Here is a 27,851-nt window from a genome sequence, read left to right as displayed (position 1 = left end):
CGGAGGTGATGCACTGTCGAACTGTCCGGAGGAACGGAAGTGATCCCAAACGGGGGCGGTACCCGGCAGAAGGAGAGAGTTGCGCTAATGCGGGCCCCCGCTGCTGTTGCCGGGGTTGCAAAAGGGCTGTGGGCGTGTTGAGGCGGGAATGGAGGGTAAGAGACTTTCCCGAGAGGCTGCTGGTGTTTGGCCGTGACTGTCAGATACTCTGATGCTTTGGGGTTGGGTAGTTTCTTGCATTGGAGAAGAACATGAACGTCCCACCTGGAGGTCTGGAAAGCAAACCTTTCGAGATCGCTCTGGATGCACCAAAAAAATCACAATAAAGCTAGATCGAGCTAATTAATACTAGCTCGTTACAGCGCCTTTGTAATTTTTAGTGCACCCATTGTAATTTTGTTTTTGTGCATAAAGGCTCCTTTCCATTTCCGCTCTAACGTATCATCTTAAAGGATGGGAGAAGAGCAAATCTAACCAAAAGAACCCAAAACGACACTCAATGCTGCACGTTCTCCACAACTGTTTTTTGATTACTGAAAACAGATGAAATGTGGAGTTGGAGATAAAACTGGTGTTTCAAACCCTGATTCTAGTAAAAGGTTTTTACAAAGTTTTTGGAATTGGAGATTTATGATCGAGCAGCACAGCCTCCTGTAACTTTTTTGTGTGTAGTAAAAATTATTTATAATTATTAATGAGTTTAGAAAAGTTCTTGAGGGGCTGATTCTGCAAACACACTGTTCAAGCATGACTTACAGAGATGAGCCTTTTAGTTTTTTCAATTTTTTGGATCCAGTGTGAAATTTCTGCTTGTGCATGTGGCTGATGTGTTTATATGGTTTTATTTGTTGTGTGTGTATCATTTCGGTTGACTAGAGTTGGCTGGAAAGGTGGCATAGAAGTGTTTTAAATGAATCCGACAGAAGTCAAACTTATTGTATCCTCACATGTGCATCTACTTGCACAAGCACAACCATTTGGGCACTGTAGAAATATTGGGAGGAAAATGCTAGGCATTGAACAAAGTCTTGTGCAAGCAGACCTGTGCTAAGTTCCACTTATGTTTCTGCTTGCATATTGCTGTCAGCAAAATGTGGTGGTCATTTAAAAATGTTATGTTCACTGCTGATACTTGGAGGACAGGAGGCAATAACATTCCATATTTTGTTTCTCAGATCAGTGTGCAGGAATGTGGAAGCTACCCTTTGAGATGTTTTCACATCAGTTGCTTGGCTCTGTATTTTATGTGCAAGATTTGAATAGCCATATGCATAATTATTTTTAGGATTGTAAGATTAAAAGTGGGGCAGGCGTGACTTGCTCTTTTTTTTTTGTCCTTACAGCATTGTCTCTGATTCTGTTATGATATAATAATGTTCAGGAAAGGGAAAAAGCGGCATAGTAGCAGCAGTTCCCAAAGCAGTGAAATAAGCACTAAAAGCAAGGTAAGATGAATCTAGTTGCAAGCTCATGTATTTGGAAAATTTTCTTATACATGATTAGGGCTGAAAATACATTACTTAATGTTCCAGCAGAAAATAGACAGGTACCTGAGTGATCATGTGCTCAGTGTTGGTTTGTTATGGGTTTTCTGGGTTCTGTGGTCATGCTCTGGTAGTTTGTGCTGCTAAGGTTTAGTATCTTCAGAGGCATGTCACAGTAAGATGTATTTTTTTTCTCTGTGGTGAAATGTTAAGAACAAAAACTACCAGACCCTGGCCATGCAGCCTGGAAAACCCACAACACCGCACTGATTCCAGCCATGAAAACAGTCAACAGTACGTTATTCAAGATTTCTCAGCCAGCTTTACAGGTATTTAGTTTCAAATAATTTTGACTTAATGAAGTAAATTGGCTATATTTTGAACTATATGTTTATTTTGCACAGATAGAGCTAAAGAAAATACTGCTTATCTTGAATTTTGCTTAAATTCTGGTACATACCACAGATTCTTTAAAGTTTTTATCTGCTAAGTGTGTGTGAAGTCATATGCAGTATGTTGCTTTCAATAATCTGGAAGACCCAGTCCAGTTGTAGTTATTGGAGTGCTTCGTATAGCTAGTAGTTGGACATATTGGTAGCTTGCCTTTGTTCTTGGGCCAGTGTGATCCCTTTATCTGGTTGGGTGGGTATTGGGAATCCCATAAAAGGATCTGATCATACCACATTAGATCAATTTGCCTGAGTAACTTAATGATACTTTCACATTTATTTTCTCTTGCCTAGTCTGTAGATTCTAGTCTTGGTGGCCTTTCTAGATCTAGTACTGTTGCTAGTCTAGATACAGACTCCACAAAAAGTTCAGGTATGTACCCATGAAGGCTTGAAGCACCTGCATTATAACTGTAGGGATGTGTGGCTTTATGATTAAAACAACTTGTCTTATAGTTATACATAGCAATGTGTGCTTTTGAAACTAAAAAGAATAAAAAAATTAAAGCTGTGCCAGAGTCATCCAAAATTTGCAAGCCCATATAGTTTATGAATTACTACCTACTTCTGTGTTTTACATAATACAAAAGTATATGTGCATATGCTTGCATAATTTCATTGTTTTGCAATGTTTCATTTTCTATCATTTGTTTTATTTCTACTAGTTATGAGCACAGATAAATGCCCAGGCATTTCAGCTTTATCATCTGCCTGTAGGAAATATTTCTAAATACTTACCAATTTTACCCGCACAACTGTTAATTTTTAAATGAAAGCTGAGATTCTTGGAAAGCGGAGTTCTCTGAACCTTAGCACATAGCCTGTCTGCTATAGCGACTGAGCTAGGAGAGCTGGGTTCAGATCCCCTCTACCATGAAGTTCATTGGGTGATCTTCAGTCACATATTATTGACCCAACCTCCCACATGGAGTAGTTGTGAAGATAAAATGGAGGGGGGAGGGCCCTGTGACCACCTTGGGTTAGAGTAAAAGTGTGGCAGAATATATGTGGGCGGAATATATGTACTCCCCTCAGCATGGTGTAGTGGTTAAGAGCCAGTGGACTCTAATCTGGAGGACCAGGTTTGATTCCTCACTCATACACATGAAGCCTGCTTAGTGACCTTTGGCTAGTCAGAGTTCTCTCAGAACCTTCTCAGCCCCACAAGATGTCTGTTGTGCGGAGAGAAAGGGAAAGGTGTTTGTAAGCCACCTTGAGTACATCAGTGGTTCTTAACCTTCCTAATGCCGTGACCCTTTAATACAGTTCCTCATGTTGTGGTGACCCCCAACCCTAACATTTGTCCATTTTACAGATGGAGAACACTGATGCAGAGAGTCTTAGGCGACCCCTGTGAAAGGGTCGTTCGACCCCCAAAGGGGTCCCGACCCACAGGTTGAGAACCACTGATCTAGATGCTACATGTATCAGTTACAAGTCAACTGAGCCAGCAAAAATCCAGCATTGTTATGTTTGGAGTCTTTAAATAATCTTCTGTATGGCAAAACGAGATTCCCACAGTCAGGTAAACACACCTTATGCCTGGCATATAATATGGTATAATTGGAACCTAGCCTAGCATTAAAACCACCCCCACCCCAAATGCTGTTGGATAACACACACTCTCTCTCTCTGTCTCTCTCTCTCTCACACACACACGTTTGATTCAGCTTGAGCTTTTTTGTGTATCTGTTTCACACAGATAATCCAGTGCAGGTAACTTTAGCCTACTGCCTGCAGTTGGATTCAAGGGGTGAATGGAGAAATTCATTTATTGGAGATAGGAAAGGGCCCGAGCGGGTGGTAACTCATTGGGGCCAAAAATAAAACATGTAAATAAATACACTAAGCATAGCTTAAAGTAGCAAAAGCTCATTCTTACTTGCATTGCCTTGAAAGTATGATTTGAATACTTGTATGTGTAAGTGCCTCTAGTGAGGTGAGATCTGATTAATGAAAACATGCTGGAATAATCATTTTTTTAAAGTCACGAAGGCACTGTTTGACTGCTTTTTTCTTCTGCTGCAACAAACTAACCCCTCTGAAATTATTTTAACATGTGTTTCTTTATAGGTCAAAGTAACAGCAATTCAGACACTTGTGCAGAATTTAGAATTAAATACGTCGGTGCTATTGAAAAACTGAAGCTCGATGAAAGCAAGGCTTTGGAGGGGCCGCTGGACTTGATAAATTACATAGATGTGGCACAAGTAAAGCCTTTCTGTCAATATTTTAATAAATTAAATTGGTGCATCTCACCTTATATACTTTTGTGTGCTGAATGTGTTCTCTGCAGCTGTTTCTTAACTGCTTCTTGAATACAAAATTAGTGAAGGACTAGCCAAACTTCCTTCATGATCTGCATTTCTAGTTCATTATTCTTTTTTTCTTCACAAAACTGGGTTTTCAGGAAGCAGAGCGGGCACCCTTTTCTTACCATAAATTGTTTGTGACTTCCTTTAGAGTAAATCATCTCCGTAACCTAGTTAAACCACAAGCAGATGGAGAATTGCTGGGGAGGCATTTAGAAGATGGAAACACCAACAGTATGAGGGATACCGTGGCCCCTGTTTAAAATTTGCGCCTCCGCATCCCTCTGGGGGACAATTGCTTCTTTCCCATAGCAATCTCTACAGCTGCCTGTAAATGTCAATTCCCTGGCAGGCTCTTTAAAGGAAATCCCCCATCCTTCAACTACAGGAAATCCCAAGGATTTAAATAGGTTGCTAGGTTCCAATGGTCAGCTGAGCGGCAGGACATTTCTAAGGTAATGAGGCCTGGAGCTCCCCGTTTCATGCTCTGTGCTCATTGTCACCGGTCAGGCTGAAGCCATTTGCAGCTTGTACTTACAGGCCCCTGGTGCAGAGTGGTAAGCTGCTGGACTCTGCTCAAAGCTGTGCTCACGACCTGTGTTTGATCCCATTGTAGGTCAGTTTCAGGTCACCGGCTCAAGGCTGACTCAGCCCTCCATCCTCCCGAGGTCGGTAAAATGAGTACCTCGCTTGCTGGGGGTAAAGTGTAGATAACAGGGAAGGCAAATGACCCCATAAACATAGTCTGCCTAATAAACATTGTGATGTGATCTCACCTCATGGGTCAGTTATGTCCCAGTGCTTGCACATGAAAATACATTTACCTTAACTTACAGGAAGTCTGTATCCTACATCCCTTTTCTGCTTCTTTCAGTTACGTGTGTTGTAGGCATGGAAGCCTCACCCTGATTGGTATAGAGCCCCCCACCCCATCATCTGCTTTTAGAACCCATTTTTTCTCTTCCAGGGGCTTCCTTCAGGTTTTCTTTTAATGAATCGCTGTTAGATATTAGCTGTTTCTCCATCCGATATGCCAAACTATTGCTTGCTCTCTCGCTTTAGAAATCTCTAAATTTTATTCAAGTTGGCATTCTGAGGATTTGGGACCAACCAACCCAGAAGCCCTTCAATAGTGAACTGAAAGTTTAAACTGGGCAAACAAGGGGCCATCATTTAATCACTTACGTTGGTGTGTGCGCATGTAACATTTTTTGTTCTCCTTTTTAAAGCAAGATGGAAGATTACCCTTCGTGCCAGGGGAAGAAGAATTTATAATGGGTGTTTCCAAATATGGTATTAAAGTCACAACTTTAGATCAGTATGTAAGTTGTAATTTTTTTTAAATTATATTTTTTGATCATAGGAGAAATTTTGAGAATTCCCCAGTTCCTCCCTTTTCAGTGGGATTAATTATGGGAAAGGCAGATAGTTCTGAAAATCTGACATGATAAGACACCTATTTGGATATCTGGTTATTCAGTGATAGGCTTTCACCACATACCACCTGAAATACTGCCTCTGGGGGAAGCAGGAGTAGCTTGGGGTAGATCAGCAAAAATTGCCCCTGCAGGCATTTTTGGCAAGATCCAAGCCATTGTCTACAGTTGTACAAGCATGGAGTGAAGGCAGCTCCAGGGCAGGAATAAAAGGTCTGCCTTTTACTCTGTTTTTAATATGTCCAGTGTCTTCTATATGGCCACAATGAGTAAAGGAACTCAAAGTGACCATGCAGACAGATGTGGTATCGTGCTGAAAATCACTGGCATGCAACCAACTGTTCCTAAGATCTTGTTGATTGGATAGACAAAGGGCGGAACAAGCTTAACCCTTCAAAACTAGAATTAAGTACCTAGAAGGTCAAGAATATGTTTAAATGGCCACTGAATGTACAACAACGAAAATCATTGTGGGGTAGTGGTTAAGAGCAAGTGGATTCTAATCTGGAGAATTGGGTTTGATTCCCCACTCCTCCAGCTGAGTGGCAGAGGCTTATCTGGTGAACCAGATGTGTTTCTACACTCCTACTTTCCTGCTGGGTGACCTTGGGCTAGTCACATTTTTCTCAGAACTCTTTCAGCCCCCCCATCTCACAAGATGTCTGTTGTGGGAAGAGGAAGGAAAAGGAGCTTGTAAGCCACCTTGAGTCTCCTTGCAGAAGAGAAGGGGGGTATAAATCCAAACTCTTCTTCTTCTAAATGTCAAAACTACATATGTATTTCTCACATATTAAAATCATCTACACATGTAAAAGACCCACAAAAGCCTTCTTCATACATACAAAATCACAATCACATATGCATAAGGGTACAATACATTTTTGACCGTAACAGACAGGTGCATTTCAGTCAAACGGCCTTCCTTAGTGGTCAAAATTAATACAATAATGTAGTGTCCCTTCCAGGCTACAAATAGCAGTTATAAAGCTTTTTAAATGACTGAGACCGATTGTTTATAAAAAAAGGGAAAAAAGAAAACCAATAATTAGCCAATGTGCTTTAACACGTTTAATATTCATAAATAATAATCCATACATACAATTTCTGAAAAAGAAATTTATTGAAGAATTGCTTAGACTGGCACTCAGGCCTTCCAGAAAAAAATCAGTTCCTCTCAGAAAGTGTAATACAATGTGCCAGTCATGCCCAATTCTGAGAGAAAAAACAAGTCAAAAGAAAAATTTCAAATTATATCCAACAAGGGCAAAATTTATCATTGAAGGCTTTCACGGCCAGATTCAACTGGTTCTGGTGGGTTTTCCGGGCTGTGTGGCCGTGGTCTGGACCAGACCTCGGCAACACAGCCCGGAAAACCCACCAGAACCAAAATTTATCATGTTGCTGTCTGGCTACGAAAAATCCAAAGTTATTCCCTAGTTAATCACCTGCTAGCACAAAACCTTATAAATGCCCTCTGTAGTCACAGAAGGAAACCCACTTTGTAGTCTCTAGCCAAATGGACTAGAAGTGAAGGGTGCAGCAACGTCTTGTACACATTCCAAATGGAAGCAGAAGGAGGTAACAGTTCATTAAACTGATTAATTCTGGCTGAAATCCATTCTACAGGGAGAGGGGGGAAAGCTAATAGTGTGTAGCAGCTGCGCTTTTGGACTGTGGAGAAGATTCTAGCTGCCAGTACAAATTTGCTTAAATGATTGATGCCTACAGAAGTTTTTTTGAACGTAATACCTCTGAAGCACATTGTTCTACTGGCGAATGGAGTGGTAGAGTGGCCCTGATGTCATTGGTGTGCAGTTAGGGGCTCAGGGCGGCGCACAACAATAAAATCAATAAAACACAGCACTATTCATACAGCTCAATAAAACAGTTCAACTGATCAAATAAAGCAGATGGCGACAAACCCACCCTGTGAAAGAAATCTCCACATTGCTTTTCTTTCCCTTCCTCATGGACTGTTCCACATTATTGTATAAATGTTGACCACTAAGGAAGGCCCTTTGGCTGAAACACATCTGTTTGTTAGGGTCAAAAAAGATCAAGTGGATCAATTTGAAAAAACATGGAAATTGATTATTTCTTATTATAGGATTATGACTGTTAAATAAATTTAATTTAAATACTTTACTTGTTGGGCTAAATGAAGAATATAGGTTTAGAGTATGTAGGTAAGAAAATACTACTACGGGTCAGTTCATCAAAACTGATTAAAGTGTCATAGAATTTGTAACAGATAATTTCTTTTTTTCCGCTTACTTTCTGTTTGATAGAATTTACCAATTAAGATAACTGTGTCTCAGATATAGATTTAACGTAACAGGCAAACTAGTATATAAGATGATACTAAATTAGACTGTAAGTGTTTTTACAGTATGACTGGTAACAGAATTTTTGATTATCTTTGTTTTCCCTGAGAACCTTGTATTAACTTTTCCTTTTGTTTCTTGACTGTTAGTTTTCCTTTTTTTGTCCTTTTATTCTTTTCTTTCCTTTTTTGCCTTTTATTTAATTAGAATAGATATGTTTATTAGTATCATTGTCATTTGCCTTTGTACCTTGGCATTTTGTTCACTCAGTGGTATAGTTTAAAGTTTGTCTTTCTCAAATAAAGATTAAAAGGGTCCTACTGGACCCTTCTGTGTACTGTAAATGTGATTTTGTGTGTATGAGGTAGGCTATAGTGAGACTTTTACATGTGTACTGTAGATGATTTTAATGTGTAATAAATATGTATGTGGTTTTGATATTTGGGTAAGCGTACATTTGGTGGCCCTTTTAAACATCTTCTTGACCTTTTTTGGTGCGGTGGATTCAAATAACTTAACAACTGGTTGTTGTACATTTCCAGGTGGCCCTTTAAACATCTTCATTGACCTTTTTTTGGCAGTGGGTGGGATTCAAATAGTTTGGCACAACTGGTTGTTTACAAGCACTATTTTAACAACCAGTTCTGCCGAAGTGGTGCAAATCTACTGAATCCTACCACTGCTTCTAGGTACTGAATTCTTGTTGACCGGAACCACAGTACTTAGTTTGTTGAATAATGACTGCCCAGTATGATGGTTGTGAGTCAGAGTCGTCTGTGGCATGCATGGAAAACAACAGGACCAACCACTTCAGCCTATAGAGAAAGGAATGCTGTTTGATGCATGATTATGGTTGTGAGACTTTCCTCCCCTGCCTTGGGGCATTTAAATTTTAATCTTTAATTTGTAAATAAGGGACATGAGATTTCCTTGCCTAAGAATTCTCTTGACAAATAACAACATGCCGTGTTCTCTTGACAAAATACAAGAGAACAAGAAGAGGAATTCTCTTGACAAATAACACATGCCTTGACAAATAACAAATAAGTACATGCCATGTTCCTTTCCCGCAAAGCTCCTGTTGATAATTTGTAAGAAATCTTATTGGTTAAGGCAGAGTATAGAGAACCAGCACTTGTTGGGTTTTTTTGTGAAGCTTAAAACTGATGTGTGGTCCTTTCAGGATGTCTTGCATAGACACGTACTCTACCTCATTGTGCAGATGGTCTGTTATGATGATGGCCTCGGGGCCGGGAAGAGTTTACTGGCTCTGAAGACGACAGATGCAAACTATGACGAATACAACCTTTGGATATACCAGTGTAATAGTCTGGTAAGGTTAATGATGTATATTAGATAATGATATATATTAATACATATTAAATAAGGCGCTTTAGCTTGCTGGGAAACTACGCAAACGTGCTCTGTGCTAAAGCCATGTTATGGCCAGCTGCTGTTTGAGCCCCAAATATAACAAATTCATATTAAGATTCAGTGGGATAAAGATATGCTGCAGTATATGCAGCCTGTGGTGTTCAAGCCACAGTGACTTCTGATACACGTGGAGTACACAAGAGGGACTCTCAGTCTGTGTGTGACATAGATTGGTTTGCACCCAGAACTGCTTCTGTCTTACTCTTGGAGTCATTAGATATAAAAGCAAAATCAAAACATTGAGAACTGCATGTGTTCATAGGGTTGTGTGTGCGCATCTTAGGTTGTGATTTGCAGCACGCTTGCCAAAAGAGTGGTTGCAATATGGTATAGTTGTTCTTGCCACAATCTTTTGCAGTAGAGGTGTTTGTAAAGAGCATCCAGAGTTCTGTGAAAAGACAGGACTCTGACTCTCATGGTTTACTGGGGGGTGGTGTGTGTTTATGGAATGTAGATGCTTAGCCATATTTTTTTTCACTTTCTGTTTCCTCTCCATCAATCTGTTTGACCATATTGTGCTTACACATTTGAGTGAGAGCGGTTGAATAACTAGAATGGCGAATTGGGGCCCTGTCCAAGCTGGCCATCTTCACCCACCCAGCTGCCAGTTGAGATCCACTGAAGGGACAGAGGAAGGCCAATGTCGTGTAGCTCATATCTGTCCTTCAAACTCAAGCCTGACTTTGCCTTCCATTCACCATGGAATGGAATTTATAACCGTGTCAGCAATTCGGGAAGAAGATAGATGAACTTCCGTTTCAAGGCATTGGGTGCCCTATAGTTTCAGTGTAAGCCATCATGATTGCATGGTGACGGAGAAGAAAAATCTGGTCTGTGTTCCAAACTGTGCTCTTTAAGTGGTAAGAAATAATACTTTGGGATGCCACACAAGTTCCCAACAGTGCAATCCTAAGCAAAGTTATGCCTTTCTGATGCCATTGAAGCCTTAAAACTGCAGAAGCTTTAGAAGGGTGCCATTCCTCTCTCTGTTCCGCACTAAAGTCACATTCCTGGGCTGTCCTGATTGTTTGACATCATAATAGGCACACTTCAGCTCGGATCCAAGCCTGTGCTGTGGATGGCAGTAACGGAAGCTGAGAAAGAGCCCCAGAAGGCTGCATGCTTTTATATGTTGGTGAGTAGCAAAGAAAACTTGACCGGTGTATTTTTTTCTCACATGCAGGAACAAGCACAAGCCATTTGTAAGGTATTATCGGCAGCGTTTGATTCATAGCCTTCTTTAACGCCTGAAAAGCTCCCTTGGAATCTCTAACCAGCTCCATTCTCTACATTGAGAGGGAAGTACCACTTGCCGTGACTGTACAGCAAATGGAAACCAAAGCCAGTATTTTTGAGTGGGACAAGTGTGAACTTTGAACCCTTTTAAAAACTGCTTGAATACTGTTCAAAGGAAAAGGCTTTGTGCTGCTTTTTGTAAATGAAGCTTGCTTGCTGAAACCTGTGTGGTAGAGAAACAGCAACTCAGCCAGAGTTCATGGGGTGATTTCAGGCCAGTCGTTCTCTTGATCAACCAAACCTACCTCACAGGGTGGTTTGTGAAAAAGGGGGAGGGGGACCAGGTATGGTGCCTTGAGCTCCTTGGAAGAAGGGGAAGGGGGGTAAAGTTATAATAAGAGCACAGTATGGTCATGCTCGGTCTCATAAATGATATTAATATCAAACCTTAATTTTACTAATTTTTTTTGTATATGTTAATAAAAAAAGCTGAACATAAGATGGGTCTTGCTAATTTATTACTACCTGCATGTGTTAAGAGGTTTAGATTATACAGTCTGTGTTGGAATAAGCGACTTCTGCATGCCTGGACACTGGGGAGTGCTGTGTATCTCATTGTAATCTGCCTGTTGTTGCCTCTACTCTTGTTTGCCCTTCCTTTGTCTGGGGCTACAGGAGACCCGCTTCCACTTACTTCCTTTTTTCCCATGCTGGTCTCTCTCCTGACCTGGCCTTCGTCCTGAGCACACGGACAATGGCTACCTGCCTTAATGGGGCTTTCGCACTAAAGCAGTCTCTCACCTGCACGCACGCGATGGTGCGTTAGAGCGCCCACTTGTCATAGGGAAAGTAATTCTTAGATTAGGGTTTCTTTCTATCTACCTTTTTCCTGGAACAAAGCTGTGAACTGGAGATGCTTGAATAAATGTAAGTTTTACCTTTTACATTTATCTCTCTTGGAGAAGTTTCTATAAATCTCGCACTCACGCCATCACTTACTGGGCTGATCCCATAATTCTGAACTAAAATCTAACCGAGCCTGTCCCCTACCATTACTAGGCCCCATGGTGATGAACATATAGAGACTCCCAGGATGTTCCTGGATACAATTCATCAGCTCCCCGTACCCAATATGCATAAGCCAATTGGCCATGCTGGCAGGGGCTGATGGGAATTGTGGTCCATGAACATCTGGAGTGCCATAGGTTCGCCATCACTGTACTAGCCCATTTGGTTTGGTGATTAGAGTGTCATCTGGGATACCTGTGTTCGATTCCTGTTCTGCAGTGGAATCTTGCTGGATGACTTTGGGCCTCAGCCTGCAACTTCACAGGATTGTTGGAAGAATAAACCAGACAAGAGAATAATGTAAGCTGCATTGGGTTCACATTGGGGAGAAAGGCAAGTATAAATAACATAAATAAATAAATATAAATTAGGTCATCAATTTGAATTTTCCTAATGGTGTGTATCAATATGGGACAGTGTCCTTAAAAATGTGTAGGGTTCACACTTAAGAACAAGTTAAAACAAGATTTGATACTGTACCTTTAAGACACATCTATCCAAATCAAACTAAAATTTTATTTATTTTATTTATATCCTGCCCTGTTCTTGCAGAAAAAAAATTGCTTGATACATGGTTGCAATATTAAGAATCATATGAGTGTCTTATAGACTTAACATAACCCCATTATCATTCTGAGATGCTAAAAAGTTTGACTTGAATCTCAGCCTAGGATGGTGTGATTTATTTTAAGTGCTACAGCATTTAGGGGGTCAGAAGTGGGACCTGGGGCTTTATTTCTATTAGAAGCAGGGCCGGAGCGAGGGGAACTGCACCCTGGGTACACATGCACCCTATGTCTCTGCACCAGCGCCACCACATCCCCTTTGCATTAATGCCATTGATTAGAAGCATCTTAAATAATGGCGCTTTGCACAGTTGCCATCTGCTGCGCGACTCTCTGCTTTCCAGTGGAGTCTTCTCACCTGTCCCTTTTTACCTGCAAGGAGGTGCCCCACACTGCTTCTCCCAAGCCGAGCAGTTTCTGGGTCGGAAAGTTGTTCGCTGCCTCTTCTTTTTTTGACACCGTTTCAATGATCTGTCATAGTGGCAACAGATCAAAAGCCTTAAGACATAAAAAAAGGAGATCCCACCAATTCCCCAGAAATGCTGGGGGAACTGTTTACGTGTGGGAAGTTGTGTTGGAGCGAAAAAACCCTGAGCAGAGCAAAACACACGCTGCCGTGCTCTGCTTCCCCTGCAAAGGCAGGGAAAAGACCACATTTTGCCTGGTCCTGAAAACCATGGGGCTTCTTTGATTTGTGGTGCGGTGAGATCTGAAGAAGGGAAAAAATGTGCACAATTGAGACTCTGATCCAAAGGTAATGTCTGTTGGACCTGAAGGGAGCAAATGTGCACAAACACCCAGGGAGTCAGGTTGGCCAGGGAGATTATTAATCATGAAAAATACGGGCCTCCTGATAAAGGGGATAGCAGATCAAAGTGTGTTCTACTGGTTCAATGGCCTTTTTGTTATGGGGACTTGTATTTTCCTTCCAATACCGCTGCAAGTAGTACCTAATATCTGGTGAGAGTGAAGGTTTTCCTAAAGCTGATAAATAATCACCTAAATCTGTTCATAGTATAAAGATTTTATATTTACACAGAGGCGTAGCAAGGAGGAAAAGTGCCCGGTACACTGGTGTGTCCTCCGCTCCCGCACACCCTCCCACACACCCCCACAGGGGCGCATGCCCGGTGCATAGCGCCCCCCCCTTGGAGCTACGCCTCTGTATTTACATAAACAAACAGTCAAGACAAGATTTAAAAGCAGTTTATTTTCCAGTCAACTGACTGGTTCAACAAAAGGAAAATTAATCATGCTCCAATTATAAATCACTGCATCCAGACGCTAAAAATAAGGATTGATTTAGGTTATACAATGTATACAGTTGCTCTGCAACTAAACGATCAAGCCATCACATCAAAATTATACATCTCAAATAGCATTCTGAGCTGTATTTTAAGTGTCTTATGCTCCTTTTTTAAAATAGTTCACACAGCCATCTTGAAATATTGTAATATTGCTGAATATCATCATCTGGTACTGTCAGGTATGAAATGGAATTCTTGGCATTTGACACGTTGAAAACAAATCCACAGTCCTGAGTATCTAGCTTTTAATTCTACCTTAAAGGACAAAATGCCATAGATATAAAACTCAAGTCTTGGGTATCATTTCAGTGCCATCACATAACAGTGAGAAAATATTCTTATTCAAGGTATTCAGGTTTTTTTTTTAAAGGACAATTAAAAGCATTGATGCTGAGGCTGGGATCCCAATAGCTACCTTTAGGCATATCTTAGACTTATTCGGTGGACTTCTTCCACATTGGATGCATGGAACTAATGTGTGATTATTTTGGTCCAGGCCAGTATGAAACCTGACGGCTACAGAAGCTCCCCCAAGACTTTGCACATTAGCTGTAAGATTGTGTTAAATACTGTACATTAAGTGAACTGTGCAAAATAATGTGACAATTTTCTATAGTATACCAAAGGATAGAAACATATAAAATAGTGTTAAAAGCCAAACCAAATTCACCAGCATCTGAATAAACATGTGGTGGGAAACTATTCTTCTAAATAGACATATATGTCTTGGGAACTCTGAATATGTAGATATAGCATTAAAACTTGCAACATAAAAGAATTCTGAAACATTCCAGTTTGTTCCCCAGTTACTCTGCAACAGCGTGTGATAAAATGGTTTGCTTCAAATATAAGCCATTGGATTGTACTCACACAGTGGATGCGCTGCCTTGAATGTCATCCATTTAAGCAAGGCAGTAGAAAGGGTGAGATCCAGCATATTTTTTTTCCAATATAAATATATCAATTGGCTCTTTCCCCCTCATCTATTACAACCTATGCTAGTCAATATATACATAATTTCTGTGTCAGAAATTAAAAGTTCTCTTGATAAATCTAGAGATACGATAGTCACAAAACTTGTGATCAAAGCCAATGTGACCTGGGCAGTGGTATTCTAATCCTATGCTACCAGTGCAAGTTTTTGGGTAGCATATGCAACATTTAAAAAAAAAACCTGCTACAGTATCACAATATACAAACAGTAAAAGGACGTTGCTATGTTTTGAGTATTCCATTGTCAATTTGGAATTATGAACTCTATTCACAATTATTAACAGTGTAGCTACCATGGTCTGGTATATATTCATGAAGCCAGTGCGTGCCAGCAAGAGGATGTAGTTGCTGGCTAGATAGTGGCGTGCACACCTTAATACAGTGAGCAGCATGTAGATCAATTCCCTGCTCTGTTATTCCACTACAATATCTTTTGTGTACGAACATATCACTGTGTGTTCAAAAAGAGAAATACAGTACAAAGTCTAGACGGCATTTTGTAAGAAAGGGACTGCGAGTGGAATTTCCTGAACGGCAATGAACGCAGAAGATTATTTCACTGATGCGTCTGCTGTATTTTCCTTTCGTGCTAATGAAACACACTTGCCTCAAACACAACTTAAGAATGAAATAAAATATACCAGTTAGGCATATATTTAGAATAGAAAAGTATGACCTCATATCTACAAAATCCGAGGTAAGGAGATTCAAGGCTTAAAGGAAATATATCCATCAAAATTATTTTAAAAATTCCTTCACTGAAACTGAGTATTTGCAGATAGTCTTTGTGTGTGTGTGTGTGTGTGTGTGTGTGTGTGTGTGTGTGTGTGTGTGTGTGTGTGTGTGTGTGTGTGTGTGTGTGTGTGTGTGTGTGTGTGTGTGTGTGTGTGTGTGTGTGTGTGTGTGTGTGTGTGTGTGTGTGTGTGTGTGTGTGTGTGTGTGTGTGTGTGTGTGTGTGTGTGTGTGTGTGTGTGTGTGAAGTGTGCACCTTTATTGCAAGGGGAATAGATTGTCCAGCATTCCAACTGAAACACTACCTTGCTTGGAAAATGAGATTCCTGCTACAAATGTTTGTTTTTGTTCCTGTGAATGCTATATGAATTGTGGTTGCTGGAGAGTCAAGGGCATTTACTGGATAACACTGGAGGATGGATACTTCCTACCATCACCTGTGGCGCAGTTCTGTGCACTTTGAAGGGTTTTTCAAAACAAAAGTGCTCCTTATTGAAGCCATTGAGGAAGGAATGAACCTAACACAAAGCACCCCACTGAAGCAATGCCCTGCACTTTTCTCCAGGCTCCCAGAGAAAATCCCAATTCCTTCATGATAGCACACATACACCACTTGGAGGCCACACCATTACCTCTTTCAAGGAGAGAGCAGAGGGACTTCCTTATTTTTCCAGACTAGTCGTATCTAGGGCCAAAGAAGCGGGGGAGCACATCAGCTGGCTCAATTGCCTTACAGGAATATGGTAACAGAAAGAAGCTCCCAAAATATCAACAGGTTGGAGCGTTACATGATCAGGCTGGCTTTTCAGGATCAGACTCTTTCATGTTCTTGAAAGGATGGTCAGCCGTTTAGATTCTGACTGGTGTTTCTGCAGGCATGAAAATTTCCACTTGTGGGGGCAATTTTCCCACCTTCAGGATCATTTTACTTTTGATGATAGGTTTATTCATTGAAGTTAAACAGCTTATTGCTGTGAGTGTAATTTACTAACTGTTACTAATAGCTGCTGAAGCTAGATGTCCTGTTTGTTCTACTTGAAACCTGTGTATTTTCAGTGAGGATAAAATGGCCCTTAAAACACTGTGAATTTATACTGGATCACAGTGTTATTGTCCCATTGCCAGTTCACCATTAGAAAGAAGAACTGGAACATGGGCCCTTTCTGCACTGCAATGGTGCGGGGGTGCGTCGGCACACCCCCCCCCCCCCCGGGACAGTTCACATGGACGGTCCTGGGAGGGCGGCAGGTGGCGGTGCAGCCTTCGCATAGGCTGTGCCGTCACCGAACGCCTACCTTGTCTCCTGGCTTCCAGCTCGTCGCAGAAGCCAGGGGACACGCCCCCGCAGCCTGGAGCGACGGCTCTTGAGTTGCAGGCCAGGGGGGCGTGTCCCCTGGCCTCTGCGACAAGCTGGAAGCCAGGAGACAAGGTAGGCATTCAGGAAAGGGGGGCAGGGGAAATGGCACCTTCCAGCCACTACCGCTTGCACAGCAGCGTTTGGAAGTCGCTGTTTCCGAAATACTTTGCTCAGGGAGCGAGGTTCGCAAACAGTGGCTTCGCGCCGCTCGGGGGTTGCGAGGCCACCGCTGCTGCATCGGGACGCTGTATTCCGCCCATGCAGAAACAGTCATGGATAGGACAGCTGCTGTTTCAAATCAGTGGCCTTATTTGTGCCCTTTCAATTACCTGGTACAGATACAATCTCCAGCTGCCCAAGGGAATGTACTATTCCAGCCTATGTGATGTAGGAAACCACCCCCCTGAAGGCCTAGAGCAAATTCTTCAGTTTTTAGGGGTACCTCCTCCCTCAAAGAGGGAAGTAGAACTATGACAGCCACTTTGCTCCGAATATAAATACCAAAAAATGAACATGTTTTCTTTTTCAGCTGTTCAGCTTTGGGATAATGATATTGTAGGAGGTAGTTAAACCATAAATTCCAAAGCCCAATTGGTAAACCACCATGGAACCACACAGGGATTCTGAATGCTTCCCAGGAGTCTGGGGATGAAATTTTATTACCATGAATACTTGTCTCTTGAGGTTTCCTAAAGCACTTTCTCTGCCACTACATTAACTGAACTAGTTAACTGTCTGTGTTTCTGTGCTTATTTCCCATAAGCACATCTTGTCTGTACTCTCCTTCTTTCTGATTTGGTTGGTGGTTCATTTGTTTTTTCCTGTACATTAGGCATTACTGTATTTCTTACATCTACTGTTTTAAGGGGGTTTCCTGCCCTTTCCAAGCTGTTCTGGGAAACTGAAGAAGCCCCTCTCTTTAGAGGATTTGGCTCTGCTTTCCCTCTGCAAAGTAGAACACAAGATTGAGAGTGCCCTCCCAGAGTTATGAACAGGAATTCAAGGTCAGCAGCTTCCTTGCTTGTCAACTATCTCCCGTTTATATTTTGTTCTCTGAAAGCTTTGAAGCTTCTGCCTCTTGTACTGGAATGGATAGATCATTAGTCCATGGTGGTAGAACTTTACCAGTGCCATCACAGTGTTAAAAAATACTATTAAAAATTCAAAGGTCTGAAAATGTTGCTATATTTTGGTTGTTAGACTTAGAAGGTGTTGTTGCATCTGCAACAGATTTTGGCTTTTTCTAAGACTCAAAGATGTTGCAAAAAGAAGCATTTCTGCCTGAGTGAGAGTGCTCTGCCAACATTTGCTTATCATGTATAAAAGTGCACACGTTTGCCATTCCAATGTATTGTATAATAAAAAGGGATTTTTGCTATCGCCTGTCAAAAGAGCCTGCAAGAATTCAATCCCAGGGCTAAATGCCTGAGCCCTACATGAACAAAATGCCCTCGTTTCCATCTGGTGACTTTCAACCTCTCTGGTCTTCCTTCATCTGCTCCATACTCCCAGTAGGTGTACACATTATGTTACTTATGAGCACCTGGATTGTCATTTGGACCACTATTTAAGGCATGTTTTTGTTGTTTATTTGTTTCGTTAAAAAACTTGTAGTGAAAATTGTGGCATTCGAGATAGCAATCACGCCTCCATATGAGCACCTCTACCTTTAAACAGACTGAGAAATGTATTTCCTTTAAGGGCAATCTGTGTATGTCCACAAAGTAGTCAAGTTCTCTGAACTCTTTTCAGAGAAAAACTTCGGTTTCATAAAAAAAAGTGGTGATAAGGGCTTGGCCAACTCTGCTTCCAGGAGACAGTTGGAATTTCTAGCCTCATGTTTTTGTAGTGTACTAAGGAAAAACAGAGAAAATTGCCTGTCCCAAGCCCCCCCAAAAGGGGGGGATATTAAATCTAATAATAATCTTAATATACCTCAACAGGCTTTGGGACATTGACTGCACACACAAAAAATGCAAGATATGCAATTCAAGATATAACAGACTTGCACAGTCCAGTAAACAATCTTTTAGTCCTGTGGTGTGTCTCAGAAATGTCTTTGATCTAGAGGGAGTTGTGATATCTAGACTCTGGAGAAAATTTTAGAAGGATTTAATATCAACACATATGAAATAGGTTTCACATCTTTTTCATGGATTTAGTTTCCTACTGCATGATGTTTGTGTTTTTCCAGTTCACCATGAAAGTATTTTCAGGTTATCAGCTATTATAAACCAGACTTCCTAAGGGCAAATAGAAGATCTTAATTCCATCGTTAAACTTGCAATAACGGTCAGTATCAGTGAGTTTTCAATAAAAATTCTTGTTAACACGTCTGTCAAAGGCTCTCTCGAAGCTCTGGAAGCAAAAGTCTCTTCGTGTGCAAGGAACAGTTTAGTCAACAATAAAGTGCACGAACGATACAGGAAAAGCTCCTTTTCGGTTAGGTTCACCATCAATATGCCCAATCTGGAAAAGATACCAAATAATTCTCTCTGTGTAACACTGGTTAAAAATAAATCTCCAGTTTAGCAACTTGGTTTCACACAATAAAATGAACCAAAAATGGACCATAGTGTGACATTTGCAATTCACAGTAAGAATACAATCCGGGTGGGGCTAAAGCTGCGTGTCCGTGCCCACTGCGCTGCGCAAAGTGGCATGGATGCTGGTGTTGGGCTACTTACTCCATACTGCACTGCATGTGGATATATGGTAGCTGCACCTGGAAACCGGGCCCTGCGGCAGTGGCCTCCACTGCAACTGCCCGCACCAGCATCATGGAGGGCTTTCCAGGGAGTTCCCAGAGGTGCATTAGTTGGCACCCAGTTTTCTTTTAGGCCAGAAATTCCACCTCCCAGTAAAGCAGACTTACACCACTGAAAAGTATGTGCAAGTCACTCTGCGGAATGGGCTTTCATAGGAGAGTGAAAGTTTTCCCCCCTTCCCCAGGTGCCCGTGCCACCAATTGCTTCTTTGGAGGCAGCGCCACCCCCGGACACCGCTCTACCACCACACCCCTTTGAATTGGGCTGTCAGTGTTATGTATTGGTCAGATAGGGCCAGGAAAGACCTGTGAAGGGGCAGATTTATTACTTACCCACCACTCCTGATCTTCCTCACCATCAACTATGATGATATCGCCCTCTGAAAACGTTAGCTCATCTGGATTGTCTGCTACACAGTTGTAAATTGCTTTCACTCTCTTGGGTTTTGTTTTTGACTGCAATAGAAATAGACAAAATAGGTAACCCTGAAAACCTAAGCCAGGTACAATAGAAATGTTACTCCCCAAGCTTTCGGAAAACAGTTACACTAGCATCTGATGAAGCAGGTTAGACCCTCTGAAGCTCAAGATTTTGTAAATAAAAAATTAGTCTAAGAGGCGCAATTGTATTTTTAAAAATTATTTCCTATAAAGACTACTGTGTCAGATGAATAGAAACAGAGTTAACTTCAGAGAAGAGAGACAAGAAGTTCAGGTAAGAAGGACTCCCCACATATGACTTCCTCCTCAATGTGTGACTGTACATGACATGCATGGTTTTTCAAAGTGTGCAAAATAAAAATGCACAATGCTTTGATGCTGACAAATTACAAGTTGTTTGCTTTTTATCACCACCGTTACCACTACAAATAGGTCTACCTGTGCTTGTTTCATTAATGTCTGTGTATGAAATCACTTATGAAGCTGTCCACACTGCTTTTGACTTCTGCATATCCAGTAGCTTAGATCTGGCCAGTTTTTTTGGCTGGCAGAAAAGGGCAATTTCCCAATTCTCCTCCTAACTGCAGTCTCATTCCACATGGCTTTTTAAAAAAAAAATTAAGAGGTCAGAGTGGTAAACATCAATAATTTAAATAGGATTAAAGCATACATACTTAGAACTTCAATTTCCATAGTATGGAACCCTTCCCTTTGCAACTGTGAGGGAAGGTCGGGCCGATAACAAAATACAGTTCACAATCGGGGGTGGGGGTATGGACCCTTTCCCCTGCTTGTGCTAGTGGGAAAACTAGTTAGATTCAGCGTAATATTCTCTTTCAAAAAAATCCCACCAGCAACAGACACATATTTTTGGGCCTCTGCAAATGGAGAGGATTCAGCAATTGTAGGGTCACATGGCTACCTCCATGTGTGCAAACAGTTCAAAAACATATATAACATCTTCAAATGTAATGGTGCATACTCTGCAGTTGACCTTTTCATATCAGTGACAGAAGATTAATATTAAACCAGAGAGCCAAGTATATTAATAAGGTACTTATTTGCCACATTTCTCGCCCACCCTTCCATATACATAGGAACCTCGGAAAGTATTACAACAAATGTAAAACAGTAAAGGCAAAACCTACATGAACAGAACCCATGGGAAAACAAAAGGGTGCAACATAAATGTAATCACTAGCCAAAAAATAGTCACAAGTCAGTGAGTCATCAACCAAACCAAGCCACCACTAAGAAAACACCCGCCGTACTTCTGTTAATTCTAATCGTAATTTGTAAAGTTTAGAGAGGATAGGCAGGGTAGAGCAGATAATCCAAAGTGTGCTACTGCCCTTGGAGGCAGGAATCAACTTGGAGCAAAGGGGGTGGTCCTGCCCCACAGGAAGTGCAAAAAAGTTCATTTCCTGCCTTCCCAGGAACCATCCACAAATTGTCCTCTAGCTCAGGGGAGAATAGTCACAAGTCAATGAGTCATCAACCCAACCAAGCCACTACCAAGAAAGCAGCCGCTGTACTTCTGTTAATTCTAATTTGCAAAGTTTATTTTTATCCACCCAGAAGTAGGCACACACAGAGAAAGATATTCAAAATTACATATGTAGGGCAATATGGGATGAGATGATTGTTAAAATACTCTGAGGTCCTAGGCCCTCCAGGACTTTTAGCATCAGGAACCAAAATGCTGCACAGAGTCCAGACATAGGTGTCAAACTCAGGCCCTCCAGGTGTCCATGGACTACAATTCCCATCAACCCATGACAGCAGGGCCAATTGGCCATGCTAGTAGGGGCTGCTGGGAATTGTAGTCCATGAACACCTGGAGGGCCTGAGTTTGACTTGACTGGAAAATGTGCAGATCCCACACAAAAGGAGAAACATTCCCCTGGAACTTGCCCTTTCTAGCAACGTGACAGCTACTTTCCCCACTATTTAAGACATTGTTTCAGGCATATAGAAATTCACACCGATCAGGATTTTCTGTTTCCAAAATATCCACTCAAGGTCTTTCACTAATCTTTCAGACATTTTCCAAATAATGTAGTCCATATTAGCCGCTGAACAGAACATGACATTTTGCCTTTATAACAGTTGCTAGAAACTTTGGGACAGTGGACAACTTGTCCATGATAGAAGGAAGAGAGACGGCATGAAAGGCTACACACAAAGGTTTCCAGTTAAAATACTCTTACAGGAGACTTCCGGTGCCACGGGGCAGCAGCAGCTTCACAAGCCGCTCACAACTTTTATCTCTCCTTTGACTAGCAATAAGGATCCCAGAAGCTCTGGAAGACCCCATCCTCACATATGAAAGTGGGGAGAAGCTTTTCAAACAAAACTGGGAGCTACTGGTAAAGAAGAAGCTGAGCAAGCTGAAACAACAGTAGTGCCTGTGCGGTAAAGGAGAGAGAGGCATCTGCCATTAGAACGCACCCATTAGCCCTACAGCTCAACACTATATTTCAAAGAAAAAGGGAGGACGCAGCAAAACTTTCTCCATTATAGCTTAAACATAAGCGAGAACACTTCCCTAGTAAGTAAGACATCAACACAGGAAGACACTATGTTAAAAATAGACGTGAACTATAACCAAGTATAGAACAGAAAGAAAGCAACAGCAGCGGCAATAGCAAAGAGGACTCAAAACAAACGTGGTAAACAAATGGGCGCAGGATCTAGGTAAAAACATCTATTATGAAAAGTGGGAGGAAACTTGGAAAAGAGCCACAGATTCACCCTCTGCATGGACTTAAAAGAAAATTACCAAAAAATATTCCACAGATGGTATATAACACCACAAAAATTAGCTCATATGGATAAAAAACATTCACCATTATGCTGGAACTGTGGGAAAAGCCAGGATACATACTTTCACATGTGGTGCTCATGCCCCAAACTTAAAAAATACTGGAAACAAATTCACAAGATTTCACAAATGATTCTGGGACACAAATTCCAGATGCTCCCAGAAAACTATCTTTTGGGAATTTTTCAGGATATTGTAGCTCTATCCAATATTAATCTATTTTTTTATCTTTCCACGGCTGCGAGACTACAGGTAGCAAGAAAGTGGAAAATACCAAAAGCCCAAGATACAAAGACTGGTTGGACACTGTACGAGAATTAAGAAATACGGACAGATTATCTTCCATCCTAAAGGGAATAACCAGGAAAAAATATGATTCGACATGGAAACCTCTGGATCAATACTTGTCAAAGAGAAGATAAAACAATTATTTTTATTTTGTTAATATCAGAAATACACTGCTGTCTCTTGCTTTCGGATGTTAATAGCATAATATAACTACATGCGTTGGATTATACAAGATATAGACCATTAGACACTATGTCAGAACTTTTTATTTAAATTGTATTGTTAGAACCATATGTTAAATGGTTGCCAAAACTAAGTTTTGCAGCAACCCTTATGCAAACTTACTGGGTATTACATCAATTGTCGTACTGATTTAAAAAGTGACACAAATATATGCGGACTGTTAAATCCAAAGATTTAATATGAATATGGTGAACACAACAGGTGTTAAACTTCTAAGACCTGCAAGTCAGATTGGAATTGAGCTGATGTTGTTAAAACGCTATGAATGATTTTATGTTTTTGGATCAGTTAAGTTGAAGGACTTTTTTTCTTTTTTGGATTTTAGTGGCATATGCATTTTGGGGCGAACTTCCTTTTTCTCCTTTCTCTTATTCCTTCCTTGTCTTCCCTATCTTTCTTCTTTATTTAGGCTTTTGTGAGATGTTACGATTTTATGTAAACTCTCTCATTATTATTCCTTTCTTCCCCTTTCTTTAGCTTCCTTTTCCCAAATGTCTTAAGACCCTTGGACCAGGTACAAAATATTGTGTGTATTGGTATCTCTAAGTCAGTTTGCTACAACTCTGTATAACTCTCCTTTTAAATCTTCAATAAAATATATATTTTAAAAAATACTCTTACAGGAAAAGTATAAATACATTCAGCTCCTTTGGAAACATGTAAAAGGAGACTGTCAACCAAGCTAAGACTTGTGTGGTGAGAGCCATTCATTCATTCATTCATTCATTCATTCACTCACTCACTCACTCACTCACTCACTCACTCACTCACTCACTCACTCACTCACTCACTCACTCACTCACTCACTCACTCACTCACTCACTCACTCACTCACTCACTCACTCACTCACTCACTCACTCACTCGATTTTATAGGCTGCCTCATCCCCAAAGGGCTCACTGGGTTTTACTTAACATTGTTTCAAATATATTCTGGGCCTTTTTTGAATGTCATTCTATGCTATAATATACAGTTGATGGAAAATATTACACTTGTGTACATAATACACATTTTAATACAGCATTCTTTGAAAAACTCTCATGTGTCTGCCCTTCTCAAGTTCCCTATCTCTAGTTAAAAATACGATAATTATTAACTCGTGCCGCCGTCCCAAGATACGAAACTATAGCACAGGGGGAAGTGAGTAATTCAGCCTTATACTAAAGCCTCTGCTAAGAAGCTTTAGTAAGATCTGTTTAGCTAAAGCTCTCAAACTTAGAATTACAGTACATTCAGGGCATATTTTTCTACTACACTGTGTGCTGACTTTGACAACTGTCAAGGATTAGGAATTGAAAGGAAAAACTGTGTTCTAAGTGACAGGTTACACTCTTCCAAGCCTTTAGAAGGGTATAATTCTGCTTAGTGTGGCGCTGTAAGTTGCCTAAAGGGATCTAATATATGATGGACATCTTAGCCAAGATTCATTGGGTAGGCTAGATTTTCACCACTTGTTCAAGACTGCTTTATTGCTACCACATACAGATGATTTTCTCTCAGGATTGCCAAGTAACGAGTAGCAAGGGAAGGGGCCAGGCATATTTACTGGTCACAAACAGAGGGCTATGATGGTAATATGATATTATTTCCAGTGTGCACCAAAACAGTATCAATATGTTATCGGTAATGCAGGGGCACTCCGGTATTTGGGCAAAGCGTCTATGCTAGAAGCCATTTTTACCACAGAATTTTTGCCAAATACCAGAGCGTCCTCATGCTGCTGGCGACATCAGGACATCCCTTCTGATGCCTGCTGGAAGTGACAATAGTATTGCTGCATTAGTAGCAACACTGGCAAAGGCCTCCGTTTGTCGCCAATATTTTCCACTGCTGGCCAGCTGATCAGTTCCAGGGGCAGATTCACTAACCCTATTTTTTCTGGAGTTTTCCAAAATGTGCTGTATAATGTGGGCTTGTGCCCCATCGTGTTTTCCATGTTGTTTTGCAGTCCAGCCCGTTCTGTGTATTCTATTTTGTTTTGCAGCCACATGCATTTCAGTTCAAAGGGCAAAAAGCAAGTTAAAAAAAAAAGAGAGAATCCACTAAACTGAGAAGCAGTTTCCTTTCCCCTTAAATATCATCCATTGCCCCATCCCCTCCCCACAATGTCTTTATTACCGAAGCCAAGTGCTGCTAAATCTGAACTTGACAGGTCTTGACTCCATCCTACTTACTAATTGGGACTTCCTTGGCATTGGAGCTGGAGGTTGGATCGGTATAGACATGTTTGCAGAAGGGACAATTTGGGATCCAGACGTCTCAGACACAGATGACGACTCTCCTGATACTAGAAAAAAAATAGAGTTTTGTTTTTGTTAAAAAGGACTTTTAAATTACATACCCTACTCTTTTAGAAAGCACATGTTTATTATCTCTTTTGCAGCTCAGCTTCATATCAACCTTTTTTGTGGCTCTACCAAAACTGCTTACTGCTTTTCACAGCGAAAACCCCTCCTTGCTAAGTCAACTGGCTCGGTAAACAGGCTTTAATTCAACAGACACATAAATTTCTAGGCCTCTGAGAACGGGACTTGTGCATGCACCCTTAAAGTAGGGGTGTACCTGCCACAGGGACAGGGGGTATTCCTGTCCCCGGATGCCGCTCATCAGGTCACGTGGTGGGGAATGCAAAATCACCTCCCAAACACTGAAGCCTGTCGCGGGCCTGCTGGGTGCTCCTCGATTCAAGGGGCACTTTGGCGGGCTTGCGGCAGGCTGCCGGTCTGGTGTCAGCTTCTGCCGGCCTCCCCACCTCTATCAGAGTGGGGAGTGCAAGAGCCAGTGTCAGGCACCCGCTGAGCCTCTCACTGCCTTACAAGCCCTCCCTGCTCCCCGCCCCCGGCCTCCTTGCAGGCTTGCAAAGGTAAGTGGGCTGCCTGGGGGGGGGGGGGCTGGAGCAGGTGTTGCCCCCGGGCACCATCTCCCCTCCATACGCCTCTGCCCTAAAGTGACCACTTCTGTCTCCCACTCTTTCTTTCTGAACATCTGAAAAAGGCATTGCTTTTAGGTACTTCCTGTGGGTTAGAGACTCAGCTTTTCCCATCATGGGGAACAGCTTTGCAACAACACTTTATGCACAAATGACACTGTTGGCTAGTTTGCCATGTTTATGGTAGTATTGTGTAGTGGTTGTAGATGTTATAAAATCAATACAAAATATTTTTTTAAAGCATACAGGACCAACAAGCGAAAAGAAATGTCCAATACACCGGGCCACAGCCTTACAAGTTCTGCGGCTGGCCAGGTCTACCCTGTCCCTTGCCATTCCCGCTGTTTCAAGAGCTTAGACCAGAAAATAATCATCCTCAGGAGCCGCCGTGCCAGAGCCTTGGCACTGGACACCATCTACCACGCCCTTTTCTGCAGGTAGATCGTTTTCACCCAGCTGGATAACCAATGAACGAGGAGGCCGTCTCCTGCTGACTGCTCCCTCCATGGCGACCAATCCATGACCCTGCTATGTTGTTGGCCTGCCTGAGATTGCTGCCACATCCCAAGGACGATGCATAAATGCTGGCCTAGGGGCTCGTGCACTTGTCTACAGTTGTTTTTAAAGTACCGAGTGTTAAAATTAGGATTTAAAAAATAATCACCACAGGAGTGCTGCAAAGATCCAGCTCCTTTGTTCTGCCCCTTGTTAGATGAGCTGGATGACTTGTCAGTCCTGTTCAGGAGAGAAGAAGTCTTCTTTACCAATGATCGCTTCTGGAGTTGATTCCACCACTTTTATGCAAATTTTCACTATTGTCCTTTCTACAACTATCATCATTGTTCTCTAATGGTTAATCCCAGAAAAGATCTCTGAATTTTCAACATGTGCTCAAATAAGAATTTCCATTCAAAATAAGATAGTTTCAGGACTATTCATTTCTTAGGGGCCCACTTGTTTCTCAACTTACTGAATCATCATTCCTCAAGGCTGTGCTTCTGTTGCATTTCCCAAAGACCTGCCGATCAATGTTTTATAGATGAGAAAATGCAATATTTGCCCAGGTGCAGTGCACTGATTATTAATGCCACAATGCTGGGGAGAATGTGGCTACATAAGGGCCTGTGGCATTGACTTCTACACAAATCCCCCTATTCTCCATATCATGTGCACTCTTCTGATTTTGCTCTAATCGAGGTCTGCAACCCACGGCTCTCCAGATGTTCATGGACTACAAATCCCAATTGGTCATGCTGGCAGGGGCTGATGGGAATTGTCATCCATGAACATCTGGAGAGCCACAGGTTGCAGACCCCAATGCATTAACCATAGAATTGGAAGAGACCACAAGGGTCATGAAGTCTTGCGGTGCATAAATATACAATCAAAACACCCTTGACAGATGGCCATCCAGCCTCTGTTTAAAAACCTCCAAAGAAAGACTCCACCATACCACACACTAACTCAGAACAGCTGAAAACTTTCTTGAAGACCTGAAGGTTATCGGATTTAACTCCATGACATTCCTCTCCCCATTCCTGTTTATAGTTATGCAGCAGCCAACACATAGTTCTGAACACTTGGGTTAGCAACACCAGGGCTTTTGGAAGACTCAACAGGCTTTTGTTAGCAAGAAGAAACACATCACACTTTACCAAAAG

The 27,851-nt window shown here is 41.6% G+C and overlaps 2 protein-coding genes across 4 annotated transcripts in view; one reads left to right on the top strand and one right to left on the bottom strand.

Annotated features, from left to right (window-relative positions):
• The first annotated feature begins 22 nt into the window (after positions 1 to 22).
• On the top strand, positions 23 to 11,174 carry ITGB1BP1 (integrin subunit beta 1 binding protein 1). 3 transcript variants are annotated; one of them, XM_048498418.1, is made up of 7 exons: positions 23 to 155; positions 1,344 to 1,445; positions 2,228 to 2,306; positions 4,007 to 4,143; positions 5,475 to 5,567; positions 9,228 to 9,338; positions 10,623 to 11,174. In XM_048498418.1, exons 2-7 carry the CDS (start codon positions 1,374 to 1,376, stop codon positions 10,671 to 10,673), a joined length of 543 nt encoding a protein of 180 aa, XP_048354375.1. In that variant the 5' UTR covers positions 23 to 155; positions 1,344 to 1,373; the 3' UTR covers positions 10,674 to 11,174. The 3 variants fall into 3 exon arrangements, with proteins under 3 accessions (XP_048354375.1, XP_048354356.1, XP_048354365.1); XM_048498399.1 differs by having other exon boundaries at positions 24 to 155; positions 9,189 to 9,338; XM_048498408.1 differs by lacking the exon at positions 23 to 155 and adding an exon at positions 222 to 270 and having other exon boundaries at positions 9,189 to 9,338.
• Positions 11,175 to 17,561: 6,387 nt separating this feature from the next.
• Positions 17,562 to 27,851, bottom strand: part of ASAP2 (ArfGAP with SH3 domain, ankyrin repeat and PH domain 2) — a 119,146-nt gene continuing 108,856 nt past the window's right edge. Inside the window, 4 exon segments of the mRNA XM_048505976.1 lie at positions 17,562 to 19,167; positions 19,799 to 19,921; positions 25,436 to 25,548; positions 26,855 to 26,925. Coding sequence (XP_048361933.1) covers positions 19,093 to 19,167; positions 19,799 to 19,921; positions 25,436 to 25,548; positions 26,855 to 26,925 — 382 coding nt within the window. The 3' untranslated portion in view covers positions 17,562 to 19,092.

Source organism: Sphaerodactylus townsendi, linkage group LG01 (genome assembly GCF_021028975.2).
Source record: "Sphaerodactylus townsendi isolate TG3544 linkage group LG01, MPM_Stown_v2.3, whole genome shotgun sequence".
Classification (NCBI taxonomy): Eukaryota; Metazoa; Chordata; class Lepidosauria; order Squamata; family Sphaerodactylidae; genus Sphaerodactylus; species Sphaerodactylus townsendi.
Note: the sequence above shows the minus strand (reverse complement) of the source record. Positions and strands in the feature narration are given on the sequence as shown.